Source organism: Poecilia formosa, unplaced genomic scaffold (assembly GCF_000485575.1).
Source record: "Poecilia formosa unplaced genomic scaffold, Poecilia_formosa-5.1.2 Scaffold13, whole genome shotgun sequence".
Taxonomy (NCBI): domain Eukaryota; kingdom Metazoa; phylum Chordata; class Actinopteri; order Cyprinodontiformes; family Poeciliidae; genus Poecilia; species Poecilia formosa.
Window position 1 is genome coordinate 3,076,687 of NW_006799952.1, and position 17,285 is coordinate 3,093,971.

Consider the following 17,285-nt stretch of genomic DNA (forward strand, 5'->3'; position numbering starts at 1 on the left):
TGAAGTGGAGGAGATTGGAAAAAAAAACAAACAAACTTAAAACAATGAATCATTTCTGATTCTTTGTGGAAAAACTGTTTGTGGAAGAAGTTAAAAAAGATCTCAACAAAGATCAGTTCCTGCTGCTGTTTCACAGAGATCATAGGACGACACAGGTCTGCGTAGTTTATATACAAAAAAAATAAATAAATAAAAAAAATAAGCAAACTAGTTTCACCCTGGTGGTGTAACAGAAAAACGTCCAAAAGCTGCAGAGTCTTCATTTGCCTTGTGCACAAAAAGCAGCTGTCCTCAAAATGAACCTTGAGCTAATAATAGAAAGAGAACATACAGATACAAACAGACAATAAAAGAAAACAAAGGAATTACTCCCTGAATATGAGACTTGTTAACGAGGGGGGGAAAAAGCTGCTGGATTGTTTGGGTTTTATTTCTGCCTTGTATCTGCTGAGTCTTTGTTTGTAGCTGTAATAACAAGACGCAATGGTTCTAAATTGTGCCATTCTGGCATTGTTCTGCATTAATTTACCCTGATAACTCTGCCTGCCTCTGCCCACGGCTGCCTGACTCATCCAGCTCCTGATTGCGTGTGTGTGTGGGAGCGAGTGCGTGTGTTTATGGAATTGCCCTATAGTTAGACTCTGCCCATCACAATCAGGGAAGGAAAGGGGGGCTGAGCTAAATGTTTGCATTTCGAAGCTCCACAAATTGCAAGGTATTGTGTTACGGCAACATTGCGAGGGTAAGAGATAAACAGCTCAGTCTTAACAGTTCCACCCCAAGAGTGTAATTCAATTCGTGTTCTCTGTACATCTCCATTTGTGCTCTTTAGCTCCATGTTGTTGTTTTTTTTCCCCTCTGTCTCCACAGACCAAGATGAGCAGAAAGAGGGGGCCTGCCACCCTTTTATCAGTCCAGAACCAATCAATGTGACTTCTCCGCAGGGGTGCTTCCACTTCAATTACCGTCCTAGAAGCACCATCTGCATACGAAGGCATCAGAAAGAAATTTACAAGCTCAGAAACGGTTGCGGATAGGCCGCGAGGAATCAGGGACATGTGTGTGACTAACTGCAAAAAATCTAGGACATTTTTTTTATTTTTTATTTTTTTATTTTTTGGAGATTTGCTGCATCTCTGGGACAGGTTGTCCTGGTCAAATTCTGCCGCTCGCGGCTCACATCTGCTCCCCCACACATCGACACGCATGTGTGGCTGAGGATCAGGGTTTGCATTTTTGCTGCTGATTAACATGTTAGACACTGGCACCAACAAAATGAACTGATACTGAATGTACTGTGTTTATAACTTTGATATGGTTTTACAGGGCCTTGACTCACACTCCACAATCATGCAGCCATCTATGCCTTATATTGGAATTAGAATATATCATTCCAATGGGAAAATCAGCAGTCTATTATGTCGGTAGCTGCAGATTTGAATGGGGTGCTAGATGTGCTTTTGCCCCATTGAATAGAATTCATAGCTTCTGAATTATTCATATCAGCTTACTGTAAAGCTGCTGTGTGTGTTGGGGCAGTTAAATAGAGAATATACACAGTCCTTCAGAATATAAACTATGCAGGTAATAAAAATTAAAAGATTAATGATCATAGCCAAATGGTTTCTGGATGCGCACGTGAAAAAAAAAGAGATGAAGCTGACCGTTATTCTCTTTTCACTAAAGTCAAATCTGATTGATTCTATGACATCCCTCCCTTTTCAATATTAAAAGTAACGGTACTTAATCATATTTAATGCATTCACATATTGTAATTTAAGCTAGTCAAAAGATAATTTAGACAAAAAAAAAAACAACTAAAAATCACTTTTGGCAAAAAATGTTTTGGGTCTTTTTTTAGAATGATAATAATTACGGTTAAGTGGATTACAAATCTGGCAAAATGTTTTTGTAACAAAACAAAAATCAGATTTAAAACAAGAGACGGACATCATTCTGAGAAAACAGATGACGATGGTAATGTTTTTCACTACTCTGTTCTCTGTTTCCATGTCACAGACCACGCATTTTCACTTCAAGTTAATTCACAGAACGGTGTCACAAAAGCAGAATCATTGAAGGGGTAGTATTATGTATTTTCCAGGCACATTGTGCCATTTTATATCATAATCAAGTTACTATGTCACCTTCAGTTGTTATAAAAATGCTGCATATATCAAATATAACCAAAAAGAAATTTGACGCCTTAAAATTGGCTTCCGTCTCTTTAAGAAGCTCCTGCTCTTTCTGACGCTCCCCCTTCAACATATCGTCACAATTGTCCTTTATTAAGTCATGTACCCCCAAGGTTTAACCCTGGAACTTCTCCTATTATATATCTACATGCATGCCTGTTGTTATTTATACAACAGGCTTATAATATTGTTCAAATAAGCTTGACTTAAATGTCATGTGTTCTTGTCTTTCCTATGTTGATTAGTGGATTTCTAGCCAAAAGTTCTTAAACACTATGCTCAAAAGATCAACGAATAAATAAACAAATGCTTGAGTTACATTTATTTCACAGACATTTGAGCCAGGAAAATAAATTTTATTATTATTTATTTAAAAAATATGACAACTGGTCACCAGAGAAAGTGAGAAAGTAAGGCAGCGAAGGATCGCCGCACTATAGTTATTGGCAGAACAAATCTATTACATAACCTAATTTTCCTACACAAGTCCCAAAGTCAATAGCCACTACACCACATGAATAGCAGTATGGTAAAATCAGTATAATTAAGTGCTTTACACATATGGGTTGCAAAATACAGCTCAGACCTCCACACTGTTTTAACGTCTGACATACTGAATTCTCTCTTAACACCACAGGCTCTTACAATCTCTCGCAGAGATGCAAGCTCCAGAGACGCTGAAAAAAGAAGGAACAGCGAGGCAAAGAGCAGAGCAGTACAGCTGTGATGGCAACAATCCCATCCAGCTGAGGTCTTTTTCCAGGGGGATGGGAATGAGCGAGAGAAGCCGTGTTCAGAGTCGCCCCCCCCACCCCCAGGCCTTCATCTCAGAGGAGATGTACAGGAAGATGACTGGGAGGCTGCAACGTTTGTTGGGGGTGCGAGGAGGGGATTCAATTAAACTACACACGGAATGAATGCATCTTTAATAGAGCTGCTTCATTTCCCGGTGTGACTGTCAGCCTTTGTGCGCGACTGTGAGGCGTGTTCGGAAAAAGGAGGTGCCACCTCCCCGTTTCTCCGTTTGTCGTGCCCTCACAGCTCTGCGGATCGGCAACACAACACAAAGCGGCTTTGGCAGCGGGCGAGATGACGTCACCTACTGGCATTTTATGGCAAACGATCCAATCAGCGGAGACAGATACTGTCATTATTCACTCAGGTCAAAGGATGCTTTCATGTCATTTGGTGGGTAATGTTTCTTGAAACATGCCATTTCATTTTAACTTTGCTGTACAGAACACACAGATCTGACCTTTCACCTGGAAAAAACTGCTTCTCTCTGGGAAGCAGTTCTTTCCAATGGCTATGTCCATGGATGGATGAAAAATTCTTCAGTTACATTTATTCCATTGAAATGCCTGCCAGTAAAATCACTTTTGAGTCGGTTCAAAGCAAAAACATTTTTCTTAATGTCATTTCTCCCCCTGTTGATATTAAAAGTTGTATTTTTCCACATTTAAATGTGTGAAAATTTGGTACAGCAATAAGACATCAAGTTAGAAATGTGAAAAAAAATCCATAATCAGGTATAGCTATAAATATTTATGGAAAAAAAAAACATGAAACCACTTTTCTTTTTTCTTTCTTTTTTTTTATTTTGTTATTTTTTTTACATTTTTTAGTATCAAACATAACGTATGTCCCATGTTGCCCCAAACCTGCTTCTGATTGACTCACCAAGAGACTTTCCTCACTTGCTTCAATAAACCTGTCAGTTTTTTATTATTATCTGATTTTTATGCTACATTTGCATATTTTGGTATGAAGATGTGGGAAACAGCCTTCAGTCTGATACTGAAGTTACAAAATTTACATTTTTTGATAGATGATGAGACTGATAGATTCAATCAGTGCAATCAAACATAACTTAATCATACCAGAGCTGATGGATTTTCTCTCTTAAGTATTCCATTAGTGAAGCATTTAAAATTTTACAGGGATGTAATAGAGTCCATAAAAAAAATGTCTGTCTCGAGATAAAAATGGATTTACCACAAATTCCTACTGAGACAACATATCAGTGACTCGCTTTTCTTGCTGCAAAAGAAATTCTTTTGCTCTCGACCTCAGCTCTCCTGAATCATTCATATGCAATGGTGTGCTAATGAAAATTGCTGTGCACCCTTGGATATAGCCATGTGCTGCTGCTGCTGCTGCTGCTCTGAGCCAATGAGCAGCAGGAGCAGAGATGTAGGGCTTTGGGGGTTCCTCTCCGCTGGAGGATGGAGAATCGCTGTCATTATTCTAATGACCCTTAATATTCCTCGGTTTCACACAGTTAGAGTCACAGATACTCTAATCTGATTTTTTTTCTCCCCCTGTATATACAGTACATATTGGGGGAAGGGTAATTGTGCCTTAAAACTCCCCAAAATGTTAACATTTTCATGAAAATTAGATGTCTGCATCAAGAAATGGTCTGCTGGTAAGCTTTCCCATAATGGTTGTTAATTTTCCCTGCCTTAATTTGATGGTTCAGTAAAATGAGCTCATCTCTTCATCCGTGTGTGTGTGTGTGTGTGTGTGTGTGTGTGTGTGTGTGTGTGTGTGTGTGTGTGTGTGTCTGCCATATGCGTGTATGTTCATCCACCAGACTGGAAAGGTTACGTGAAATTTGAATATTTCTAATTTAAGTATGCAAAGTGGGCAGATAAGCATCTGTTTTCCAGCCTTTTTCAACAATTAAAACAAATAAATAAATAAGCAATTTAATTAGTGGAGAGGAAAAGCAGAAAAAAGGAAGCATTTTCCGTTCTTTCCATGTCACAAGCAAAGCACGAATAATCCAAATCCAGTTGTGGCCTGTAAATGCTAACTAATCTTTATCGCCGTGGTCGTAAATCGCCTGTTAAATGTGAGAAAATGGCCAAATCTCCAAAATAGGTTGATGGATTGGAGCATCAGATCTGTACTTATATATGCATACATGAAACGGTGAGATTTCAGTCCCCTGCAGCAGAGGATTGAATGCTTGCTAATGCGCACCAGAGGCTCAGCATATCTGAGGAATAAGGGTAGATTATGGTTGCTTCCAACAGATGCCGGTCCCTGTAAACAATGTTAAAGGGAAACAGCAGCTTAATGACCAAACTCATTACAGCAGCCGGGTACATCAAAGCGAGCAGGGGCTCTGCTGGTACCAAGCCCGCAAATGTGCCTGAGCAGAGGTAAACCACGCAAGGCTCTACAAACATATGTTTCTGGATATGAAGGGGTGGGAAGGTGCACTTGGCGTGCCCAAATGTTTCAGGAAGCTCCGGGGAAAGAACAATCTCCCTCTAACCATGACTCTCACATTCAGTTTCATTGATCTTTTATCATAAATTTCATATTTCCTCACACAGTTTTGAACTTGCAGGACCAATCCTATGCTGAGTCATGTGTTCGTTAGGACATTCGTTGCAGGCTGGATTGCTGGTTTCACCCCAGATCTCCTTCTTATGCACAGGAGCTGCATGATTAACCATCTGAATTTTTTTTTTTCTTCCATGCCAATTATTGAGCAAACATCTGGATGAGGCACGAACATATGTTGGCCTCTGGTCTCTAGTTACAATTAGGAGCTGAAGAGATTATACTGATGAAGTACAGAGAGAAGCTGGAGGAAGGATGGCAAATTTAATCTAATATCACTTGTTCAAAGTTAATAAAACAGTAAAGGACGTTAAAAGGAAACGAGGGTTAACTTACAAAAACGTCCAACAGCATGTGTTCCAGGGTCACTTCTAGGTCTTCGAGACGAGCTGCTAGAGTCATCTTTGTACCGTTTTAGCAGCTGATTTTGCAAAAAGCTCTCCTTTCAACTTTAAAGAACTGTCTGACCTATTACTCTTTTGCTAAAAAAACTAAAAATTTGAGCTTGAAATTAGTCCTAAATGTTAAACTATTTCAGTCACAAAATTCAATTTCTCCAAAGAATTGTGCCATGTCGGCTTCTAACTATCTCTGCTTTCTTTCTTTCTTTCTCTGCTCCAGGACAGATTCCCAAATGCAGCTGCTCCAAACCAAATGCAATCAGCGAAACATATCTGTCTCCTGCAATGTTGGCTCCAGGACCTGGCTGTGTTTCGGTCGGCGCTCCAAAGCTGGGTGAGGGTTCCCGTCACAATGCTTGGTCCGCTTCCTGAACAACTTACGAGTAACGATGAAGAAAGAAGTCAACCTAGGTTACTTTTTAAACTTCTAAATCTGATCTGTGATCCATGACTGAGATGAAGACACGCACATGTTCCTGGCAGAGAAAGGGCAGATCTCTCTGTTCCTGTTAGGATGCACGGTGGAACGAGACTGATGGAAGAGCATAGATAACGGAGGGAAAGGAATATTCTGAGAAGCAACTTCCTGAAGTCACGTGTCTCATTAGGTTTTTTTCCAACATCTTTTAGTCTTACATTTTTTGACTTGCTTACACAGTTATGCCCACCCCTCTTTCCTTCTATCTGTCTCCCTCATGTCCCTTTGCCTTTTTCGGGTCTCTGTCCACAGTGCACTTCTTTGTTTTGAGGGTGAGCCTGAGGCAGCTCATGCACAGTTCTGGGTTCTCTTGGCTGGGGTCATCCTCTCCAACACTGGGCCCCTCATCAATGGGCCTTTGTGGCAGGCTCATTAAGGCTTGGCCCTGGTTGCTGAGGCTCCCACAAACACACCAATACAGAGAGAACAAAAGCGATATGGCCTGAATCGATGACTGGAAGCTTATGTAACAGTAGCAGGGAGGGACAGGGAAGGGGTGCTAGACAGGGCATGTGGAGTAGAGGAGCGATTGGGAGAAAGAAGAGTGCTAGGCAAAGAGGATGATGATGCACTACGGAGGGGCTTTGGCTAAATGGGAGGACAGAAGAAGAAGGGGAAGAAGAAGGAAGCAGGGGGACGAAGGATGTTGACAGGACGTCTATAGAGAGGGCTTGTTTTTGTTTTTCTGGAAAGTGCTGGTGGAATGTGACCCCCCCTCTCAACTAACATGACATACAAAGGGGAAGAAACAGACTGGCCGAAGTCTAGCTGGGCTGAAGCAGAAAACAGGATATGAGAGTAAAGAGAGAGGAACTGAGTGACTGCATGCATGCAAGATTCCAACAATTCAGAGGGGAAATCAGAAAATGGATTCTCTGATTTTTCATTGCACAGTGACTTAAAATATGATTCATACCACATTTTCACATTTTGTGATGTACAAGTCCGAGCTTAAATATTGTTCACTGTATTTTATGCAGTAAATAAACACAAAGTATTGAATCACTGCAAAGGGAAACTATTTTTCCCAATTACAAAATTTTTAGGGACTCTGCTACCCCTACCAGAAACCCAAAAGGTTTTTTTTTTTTATATATACTTCAGCATTTCCTGTAGCAACAAAAGCAACAAAACATGTACAGAAAAGGTAGTGACTAACAGCTAACATATTATTCATTGCATTCCTAGTTTAACATTTAAAAAAAAAAAAACTCCTTCAGTCTGCTCCTTCTGTTTCATCTCATGTCAACCTTATTCTTTTCCCAGCACAGGCCTTATCTGGCAGCGACCTTTGGTCTCCCACCCCTTACAGCTGTGAGGTCAACAGCCACTCATCAGTCCTCAGATCAGTTCTTGGCACTCAGAGCAGAGAGGTGTATCAAGAAGCTTCTGCGCAGCCATGATTCACTGCACCCTTTAGGACACGCATGTACACACTGACACTGTAACGCACACCATTTGGTGTTAACGAGAATACATCCATTAGTTTATTGTTGCCCTCAGGAGGCTTTCCCGTCTTCCTTATGTTGCTCTTATTGCTGCCTGCTGTGTGAATATGTAACAACCAGCCATTAACCACTGGGAAATATCCCTCTAATTCTCATAAGCACGTTGCCCATGCATTGTTAATACCGTGTTTTACGTCGTGAAGATGGACAGTATGCGGCCACTAAGACTTGTACGGGGGACAGAGTGTGGATCATGAAAGCAGACAGGAGCACTGGGAGCCGCAGGTAGCTTATCCCAACCGTAGTGAAGAGCTTAACCCCCAACAGAGCTCCAAGATAGGACAGCATGTCCCAGTGTGACTCCTGTGTTGGAGTGGTGAGGGTTAACCCAGATTTCTGTCTGTAATCCAAACAGTTTATATGGTGATAGGGAAAGAAAGTGGAAATGAAAAATGAGCCCGATTATTTTAGAGGCAGCTTGAATTACAAAATACTTAAACTGCATTTGTGTGGCCGTATATTAATGCAGAATAAATGAGAATCCTTGTAAAACTATTGGTACTGTCACCTTGCAACTCTTTATGTAATTAACCATCACAAAGTACAGCAAACATGGACAACCCAGATAAAATTCTGAAGTGTGGAAGGTGAGCCTCATATGTCTTTTTTGAAACCTCTAATGTTCTCACAGGATTCGTATCGATTTAACGTCCCACTACTCTGAATAGCTTCCCTGACGTTGCCAAAAAGAAGTGTCTCTTCAGCAATGTTAGTTGTTAGTTGCTCCCAGCATATTTTTTTCTATTGGGGATGGTGTTAAGTACTTCACATAGCAAATTATGCTGTTTTCTATATTAGCCAAAAAGCTTAATTTTTTGCATCCAGCTGACCAGAGGTGGTTCTTTCATAATTTGTTGGATCTCCTATATGGCTTGGGGCAAAAGGAACATTTTTTATGACAGCAACCTTCTTCTTGACACTCTTATATCAGAGTAAAAGGCACAGCTCGTTTTAACCATGAATCTATTTTTTCTTCCACTTCACAATCATGAGCTGAAATCCTCGGACCAAACAATTTATATTTATAATGTGGCAACTGTGTTGGCACAGTTGTGGTTGAAAAATTGCTTACTTGCTGTTAGATATTTTTGATACAGCTGAACGTTTAGCATCAGGAATCCACACTTGATCGTCATCACCTCATATTATTTGTACACATAAAACAACTACCCTGTATCAACTTGCATTAGCTTAAAATGATCTTACTGGATTCAACGCCTTGGGTTCAATCATGCTGAAGAAGTCGAGGTCTGAGACGTATTTCCATTGTTTGCCGTCACCAGATTCCTCCTGAAAGCCGACTGTCCCAGTAATCCAAACAGGTCTGAGAACATGAGAACTGTGACCACCACAGCAGCTCATGCAGTGCATGTCAGCGGTGTTATCGCCTCAACAAGCTTCTCTGATTGTGATTCATACTAAAAGCTCCTTGGGCACTTTTCCCCCTTAAATCTAATTTTCAGCAAGAGAGGGGTGCGCAGATCTTTAAGAGTCTGATTGATCGTGATGTCCACCTGGTGTGGAAAGTAGGGATGTGTGTTAATCAAATTCTTGGACGTCTTCCAAGTGATTTCAGCTTGCACACACCCAACCACATGGCTCACACACACATAGATGCTTGAAGATTGTATCGACTCAAGACATGTTGATAAATCCTCTTAAGCACCTGTTCACGTCCAACTGTGAAAAGGTTTACTGTCGGTCTTCAAAATGGAAATGCTGGTGCTAAAAATGCTACTCTTGCAAACTTGACATAGAAAAGCTTTATGAGACCCATTGGGCGGAATACTGTAGTATCTTTGGCAAACATTTTTCTAAGATGAAGAAATAAATCTGCTCTACTATCAGCTGTTATTCTATATATTTTTTTTTCCAGTTTTCAAATACCATCTTTGTTTGCCTTATAGGTTGTAGGACATCATGTGGGGATGAAAAAGATTCTGCTTAGTCATTCTCTGCGGTGCTCTTTGTAATTTGAAGTTTGCTGTGTCACCCTGCATCCCAGATCTGTCACTCCTGATTACTGGTGAATGGTGCTGTGCAATATGAGTGTCATCGGGTGCATGTGTGAGACTGTTTTTTTTTTTTTTTTACAAAGCCATGCAAAGAGATGGCCACAGGTGCACTCTTCCATTTCACGTCATCCTTCTTTGGGATTTTAAAAGACAAGTTCATACAAAGTTTAAAAATATACCTACTAATACTTCTTTTCATTAGCAAAGGTGCACAGCTAATAAAAACAGTTCTTGTCTCATTCATTAAATATTTGTTTAGAATTTCTATGATATTTTTCTATTTGTTTTTTTATTTTTTATTTTGCTTTCATTTTGCTTCACATTCTGATCACATCAAGTGAATTGTGACAGATTGAGTATTTGTCTGGTCAGCCTTTAATGGTATGCCACAGCAGATGCAAACCTTGACAAAGATCAAGCTTGGTCAGGATTCATTTTGGTCGAATTACCATGTGATATAAAGACGTTTAAGATATTTTTCCATCAAGTTAGTTGTGCACCGTTAATCAGTTTTATGGCCACTTGCTGTTTTCACAGTAGGACTTGTTTTCTACCGAAAGCAGGAAGTGTCCCGCATTACCTACAAATGGATGCATTGTTGATTTGTTGTGTTGTATTGTGCAACCAAAGGCATTTAAACATTGAAACCTTTTTTAACGAGGGATCTGCTTTTACAATAAAAAAGCAAAAACCATGTGAAAACTGACAATGGTATGTTGTTCTATAGGTGAAAAACTGCACATTGAGTTTCACTGATTTTACAGTAAAAAAACAGAGCTAGTAGCTTTAAAAATCAGGGCAGTGAATGAGAAAAGTTTAAATTTAAATACGTAAACACGGCCTTGAAAATACAAATATGCATACGACTTGCGTTGCTTTAACCTTATCCTTATCTCCCCTATGCTGCACAAGCCTCTTTCAGCAGAATGAGTGCATGTTTGAAAGGTACTGAGCACACTGAATGCGACAGAGGCATATTTCAGAGACTGGTTGTGTGGAGGCACTGGATTGAGTCACACTCCAGCATTTTCTGCCCCAGTAAACCTAGCCCACTTTATCCTGTGCTGAGGAGGCTTCCCAGCCTACAACATGCCCAGAAATAGACACAGCATAGAATCTATTTCTGAAAGGAAAAAAAAACCCAGAATGTCAAGAACTATGTTAAAAAGACTCTAATGGCTGCAAGCAAGTCTTCACAACTTTTAGGACTGACAATAGCGTGTAAGCAGCTTACGCACAATGCATGTGAATCCTGGACTTTTCACACAAGACAGGAAATCTGATTTGTAGCAGTGTGAACCATGAATATTTGATGGTACTGTTACATATTAAAACCCTACAGACCAGATGATAGTAGAAAATGACTTATACATGATCCTGAGCTTTGCTTACATTTTTGTGTTTTATTATTATGGATTGAATCTCCTACAAAACGCTAAATTTGTTAGACATTTGTGGACCAAGACCGCTATTTTTCATGTCAATCAGGTCAAAGGTTTTTATTTGAACTTATACAACAATATTAGTGCTAGGTAACTGTTTCCTCATATGGTGAATAGTTCACATTTTTAAGATTTTTGTCTCATACTGTGCTGCAAGCAGGATGCAGCTGTCTTTATGACAGTTGTTTGTGAACGCTCCCTTTTACAGACAAAGAATCGATATGATCTCGTCTTCCAAAAACAAACAAGCACAATTAAGAGGTTGCACCTGCACACATCCCCCAACACTCACTCAGACTCACATTCCCTCCATCTTTGACCAAGACAACATGAAATACTCTTTCTAACCTTTAACACATATGCGCACTTTCTCCCTGGGGTGCGGTAACCCAAGCCAGACTGCTGTAGCTCCACCTCCTGCTTGAGGCGGAAGGCTAATCTGCTTGTTACTGTACAGATGGGCCCCACACCTTGGACAGGTGCGGCAGCTCCTTAGCTGCCACACAAACCAAGGTTGAACCCACTCAAGCTTATTGTCTTTGTTGACTTGCAGAGAAGGGAAGTGGAAGGGGGAGGAGAGCCTCTGGGGTTCAAGGAAAGGGAGAGGTAATTTGAGCGGTGCATCTCTACCTCTTGACACTACCTCAGGCCATTATGTTTGCCCTTACATGAAGTTTTTTTTTCTAAATCGAAACTGACAGTTTGCCACTATTCTGTGCATTTCAAGCCATCACTTTGGTCTCATTTGTGTCTCTGTACCTTGTAGGTAAAATAGATTGAATAATGCAGGATGTCGAACTGTATCGAGTTTGGGATGGAGGGCTGGCGGACCCCCTGAGGAGCCGGTCCCTGTCCACTCGACAGACCATCTACCTTCCACCCTTCTCTTGTCTTTGTCCTTTCTGTGCCTTTTTCACGACAGCACAACAAAGAGATGCAGTGACTGACGAGGTTGGAACACCTCCACGTTAAAATCTTGCCTCTTCACACATTTTACCAAATATTTACAGTGGTTTGCAAAAGTACTATGGAACATAGTTTTGATTGATTGGCTGATTGATCAAAAAAGTCATTTAAATTATTAAGGAAGAAAAGTTAGCTTCCCCATTTTAAAAACAGTAATTGCCCTCGTGACCCCTTTCATAAATCAAATACTAATTGTGATGATCAACTACACATTTTAGCTCAATAGCCACACCCGGTCCTGAATACTGTCAATGATGTAGAATCAAGAAATCACTTTAATAGTATGAGTCTGATAAAATGAAGAATGCTGAAAGATCAAATCAATAGAAAAACAGATAAGAATCCCAGCTAAATGTGAAAAAGTCATTGCACTCTGAACCTAATAAATGGGAGACATTTAACCATTTGGAAATCATTACAAAGCCATTTTAAAAGGCGCTGGGGATCCAACAAACCACACTAGGCGCCATTATCCACAAATGGACAGAATGTACAACAGTGGTGAGCCTTCTTAGTTGTGGGAAATTACTCCAGGAGTGATCTGATGGCTCAACCTGGAGGTCAGAACACATAAAGCTCTGCAGGGTTTGGGTGGCCCAAGCAGTTATTAGGTTTATTAGGTACACTGACCCTCTTCCTTTGGGTTAGGATAAGGTTTTAATGACTTTTTTTTTTTGCTTCAAAAATAACAAGTTATCTTAAGTAACTGTAACCTGTAATATATCTTCGCTGCCTGCTCAGTTGTTTGCCACATGATGTACTCCTACAGCTTCACTTGCACTTTATCATGACTTAAAAGCAGATTTTTGTATTTACTTCACTTACACTTGCTTGATGTGAAAAATCATTTGATCTGAAAAATTTATGCGAGACGAAAAGAACAAACGGATTCGATCTGCAGCAAGGGTGAAATATTTTTTTTCTTATTGTACACCTCTAATGACTGGAACAGAACTATTTCTTTAAAAAAACAAACAAACAAAAAAAACAAAAACAAATGAGCTAAAGCAGTTTCATAAAAAATGAAAGAGCGGTGGATGATGTCTGGAGATGGGAGCATGGGGGGTATAGCCCCCTTAATTGCCCCTTAAGTCGACAGCAGGAACAATAGGAAGGCCACTCAGTCACTGACACAACTCGTAATTATTAATCAAGCTCAGCTTTTAACATATGCTCCCCCATTCAACGCATTAGCCCCTCTTTTTCTCTCCTTCCCTTTATTTCAAACCTTCGCTTGCTGCTCTTTGTGTGTGTCTTGGACAGCCGGAGGAGCAGGATGAGGTCATTAATTATATACCCACCAGATCCCTGGTCGCCACTCGCACTTCTTTCTGTCGCCTGATCCCTCTGCTTGTATGTCTGCGAGAACTCCGATGACGAATGGGAGAAACTCTGCTGCTGTCTGGGTCTTCTGGGGCCAAACAGCCAGCACTCAAACAAAGCAGCGGACAACTGCCCATTAGAGCCAAAGGTCTAGTTTATTGTCTTCATTTATCACAAAGGATACAATAAAGAGAAGGCAGGCTGCACCTGACGGTAGCAAATCTTAACCAATATGAGGATCCCCCTCTCCCCCATTTCGACCTTCTCACTGCAGCCATGAGGTAGGTGACTCTTACAGCTTTGTCCTTACAGGGGAAGCTGCAGGAAAACAAATGCCACTTTCGCCACAGGCTCCGAAGGACCTGATCTGCATCAGCTGGTCATTCAAGCGCTAAAACTCATTATTCACGGGACCCTCAGGCAAAGCAAATAATGACATCTTGCAGCGCCCTCTGGCGGTCTGAGAGGAAACAACAGCTGACAGAATATTCTTGAAAAGGGGAATGGGTTCAAGTGGCAGGCAGCTTTGCCATTTAAACAGATAAATGCATTTAAGGGCTGTTAACATAAAAGGACACAAGCTTCTATCTAGGCTTCACAATCTTTTATTTTTATTTGATGGATTGTTACAAGAATTTGTTGTGTCTAATATATGTTACTGGGTATTTCAGTGCGTTGTATCAAGGATGTTTTTAGTCCATTGTTCCACACAAAGTAGCTTAAGCTCAATTATTGAAGGGAGAATGTCTGTAAATAATTCTTGTCGATTATTGTAGCAGGTTTTTATTTGGGTTCAGGTCAGGACTTTGAATAGGCCATTCATTAAATGAAATTGCTTTGATCAAAATCATTCCATGAACTGTAGCTCTGACTGTATAGTTTTGTAAGTCTTGGATTAAAGTGAATCTGCAGGTCAGTCTTTTACAGCTTATAAGAGGGCTACTTGTCCCTGGTGATAACAGACATTTCTAAAGCGTAAGGCTCATCTTTCTTTGTGAGCATGAAATTTTCAGAGTGATTTGCAGTGTTTGGATTCCTCAGACATGGCATATTGCAGGTAAACCATGAAATAATATTTTTGTCTTAAGTGACTAGTAAGTGGTTTCAAGGGATTTTCTGTAGGGGTATTAAGAGGGTAAGACATGAGAGCAAACCAAATTTATTGGATTTTATTTGTGCAAGTGAAAATCATGTGTGGTTTTTCTTCTACTTCACCATTAGACACTACTTCCTCTTGCTCAATCACTAAAATATCCATATATTCATTGAAGTTTGAGGCTTTAACATGCAAAAACAAAAAACACAATTCTGCTTGGCACTTTTTATTATCATCTGCAAATAAATTTTTAAACTTTTTGATCAGTTTATAAGATAGAGCTTTAATACTTGCAAACTGCTTCAGGAGAAGATCTCTAAAACCAGTTCCAAGGTGAAATAACATTTCGACACCAACGGTCTGTGTCCCGCAACGTTAAATGTATATTTAAAAACTGGGATGTCAGACAACTTGGAAAGACAAGGTACATATAATCAGAGTGCATCACATAACAACAGCTGCAGCAGTAAACATGCAAACACCTCTAGACACGTATTAATAGCCTTGGCAGCGGTGACAGATGCTCACATCTGTTCAGAATAAAACCCACACGCATACATGTGCAAAGCCAGAGACACACGAGCACGAGCTATAAATCTGACACACGTCACCTTTAATTGTTTTAACAAGCCATAACGAGAGCACAGAGGGTCAGAGACACATTTAGGATGATGTAAGTATCCCTGGGAGGATGGATGAGCATCCGTCTGGCAACTGTGATTTCATATTTGGGTTTAATTCAGCGAAATGGCAGCTGTCTACACATGGGAGGGAGGTGGTAACAGGATATGTGGCAGCACTTCCCTAATGTAAAAAAAAAAAAAAAAAAAAAAGCAAAACATGAAGTGTTGCCAGAGAGGTAAAATACTATCAGGCAGCAAGTCTGCAAACATACCAAATTTATCCAGAGGATGCAAAGTGTTTTTCTGAAATGAAATTAATCATTTGCTATGCACTTGCACAGGAAATTTTAGTTTTTTGTTCTCCGTTATTTTCTCTGAAAGTCCCAGAGTTACTATTGCATTTTTCATAAAGAAAAATGATTATTTCTCTTCTCAGCTGCAATCAGATTTTTTTCCTACTCCATCAATCCATCCTTCTAACATCCCCGAATTCACTCAACCCAGTCTGCAGCTGAAAAATCGACATTGATAAGTTGTGTGATGGGAGCATATGGGTCCATATGTCTGAGGGCTGAGCCTGTAGACAGCAGAGCATGCAAACGAAGCAGCAACACACACACCCATGTTTTCTGGATGCAGATAATTTGAATATGCCATACGTCTGTACAGTGTTCAGTGTCTCCATGACCAGTCATGTATGGAAGCCATAGATTAGTCATTAGCGCACCAGAGCATAAAAATTGTAAATGCAAAAAGGGAATGTGATGCTTTAGCTAAGGACGTTTTTAATGAAACAAAGCTCTTAAAACAAAGTAGAATATTGTGAAAAAGTTCAATATTTTTCATTCATTTCAGAACATAAAACTGATACTCATTACACATAGAATGACAGATAAGATAGTCAAAACCCCAAATTCAGTTTCTCAGAAAATTAAACCAATATTTACATTACCATAAGAAGGGAGTGCAAACAGAAATGTCAGAATAACTGATCATGTCTCCTTTTACATGAATTACTGCATCAACCTGTATCAGTATATGTGGAAGATGTTAAGGAAAAAAATGGGACACAAACAAAGATGAATGTACTTTCAAACATAAAGCTTATTTAGATATTAATGCATTTACTAATCCAAACTTTTTCTCCTCTGAACTGCAGTTTTTGCTGCAACACGCTCCCTCTGTATATCTGAAAATAGCTGTAATAAAAATAACGTAAGTAAGTAAGTAAGTAAGTAAGTAACTTCATCTTTCAGGTAGAAGCTTCACTTGGAGGCAGTAAAACCACACATTAATGCCTATATCCAACTAGTGGAGACCATTAGTACAAAAAATAAATAAATAAATAAATACTCCTTTGGGGCTTTAAGTCTCCTACTTTACTCATTACGCTCAAAAGAACACGAAAGCCGGGAGCTAGAAACACTGCAGCCAGGGACTGAACCTGAGTCTCTATGGTGTGGGAGGAGTGATGACAAGTTTGCGCTGCAGGCTGCGTTTGTAATCATAATAGTATACCTCGCTTCATGTGATCAGGTCAGAAGTGGAACAAAGCAGTGGCCGCAGGACACCGAATGTAGCTACATGTTGTGTTTCAAATGATGAAGGTTTCCTCGGCGTGCTGTTCCAGGATAAAGGAAGCTGTTATGGGTCCATCTTCGTCTTTTCTTTCTCAAATTCACTTCTTTGAGAAAACATTAACAAGTAGGCAGCGTGCTAACGGCTGCTAAACTTGTTGTTTAAAGGTGGCATTCACATTGTGGACCATACTAGCCAGAAAATATAGAATCTGTGTTTGGAATGAGAGAAAAGCAATACAATGGAAATTCAGTTGACCAAGAAGATAAGGAAAAGGGAAATCAGTGGATAGAAGGAGTTTGT

At 40.1% G+C, this 17,285-nt stretch overlaps 1 protein-coding gene across 3 annotated transcripts in view; it reads right to left on the reverse strand.

Annotated features, from left to right (window-relative positions):
• Window positions 1–17,285, reverse strand: part of frmd4a (FERM domain containing 4A) — a 113,763-nt gene that overhangs the window by 69,570 nt on the left and 26,908 nt on the right. Inside the window, exon 1 of one of the 3 annotated variants that reach the window (XM_016668126.1) lies at window positions 5,889–6,599. The exons of the other annotated variants lie outside the window; for them this stretch is intronic. Within the exon in view, the coding sequence (XP_016523612.1) occupies window positions 5,889–5,954 (66 nt within the window). The 5' untranslated portion in view covers window positions 5,955–6,599. Of the gene's footprint in view, window positions 1–5,888; window positions 6,600–17,285 lie in introns of those variants that run through there. 3 annotated transcript variants of the gene reach the window in all.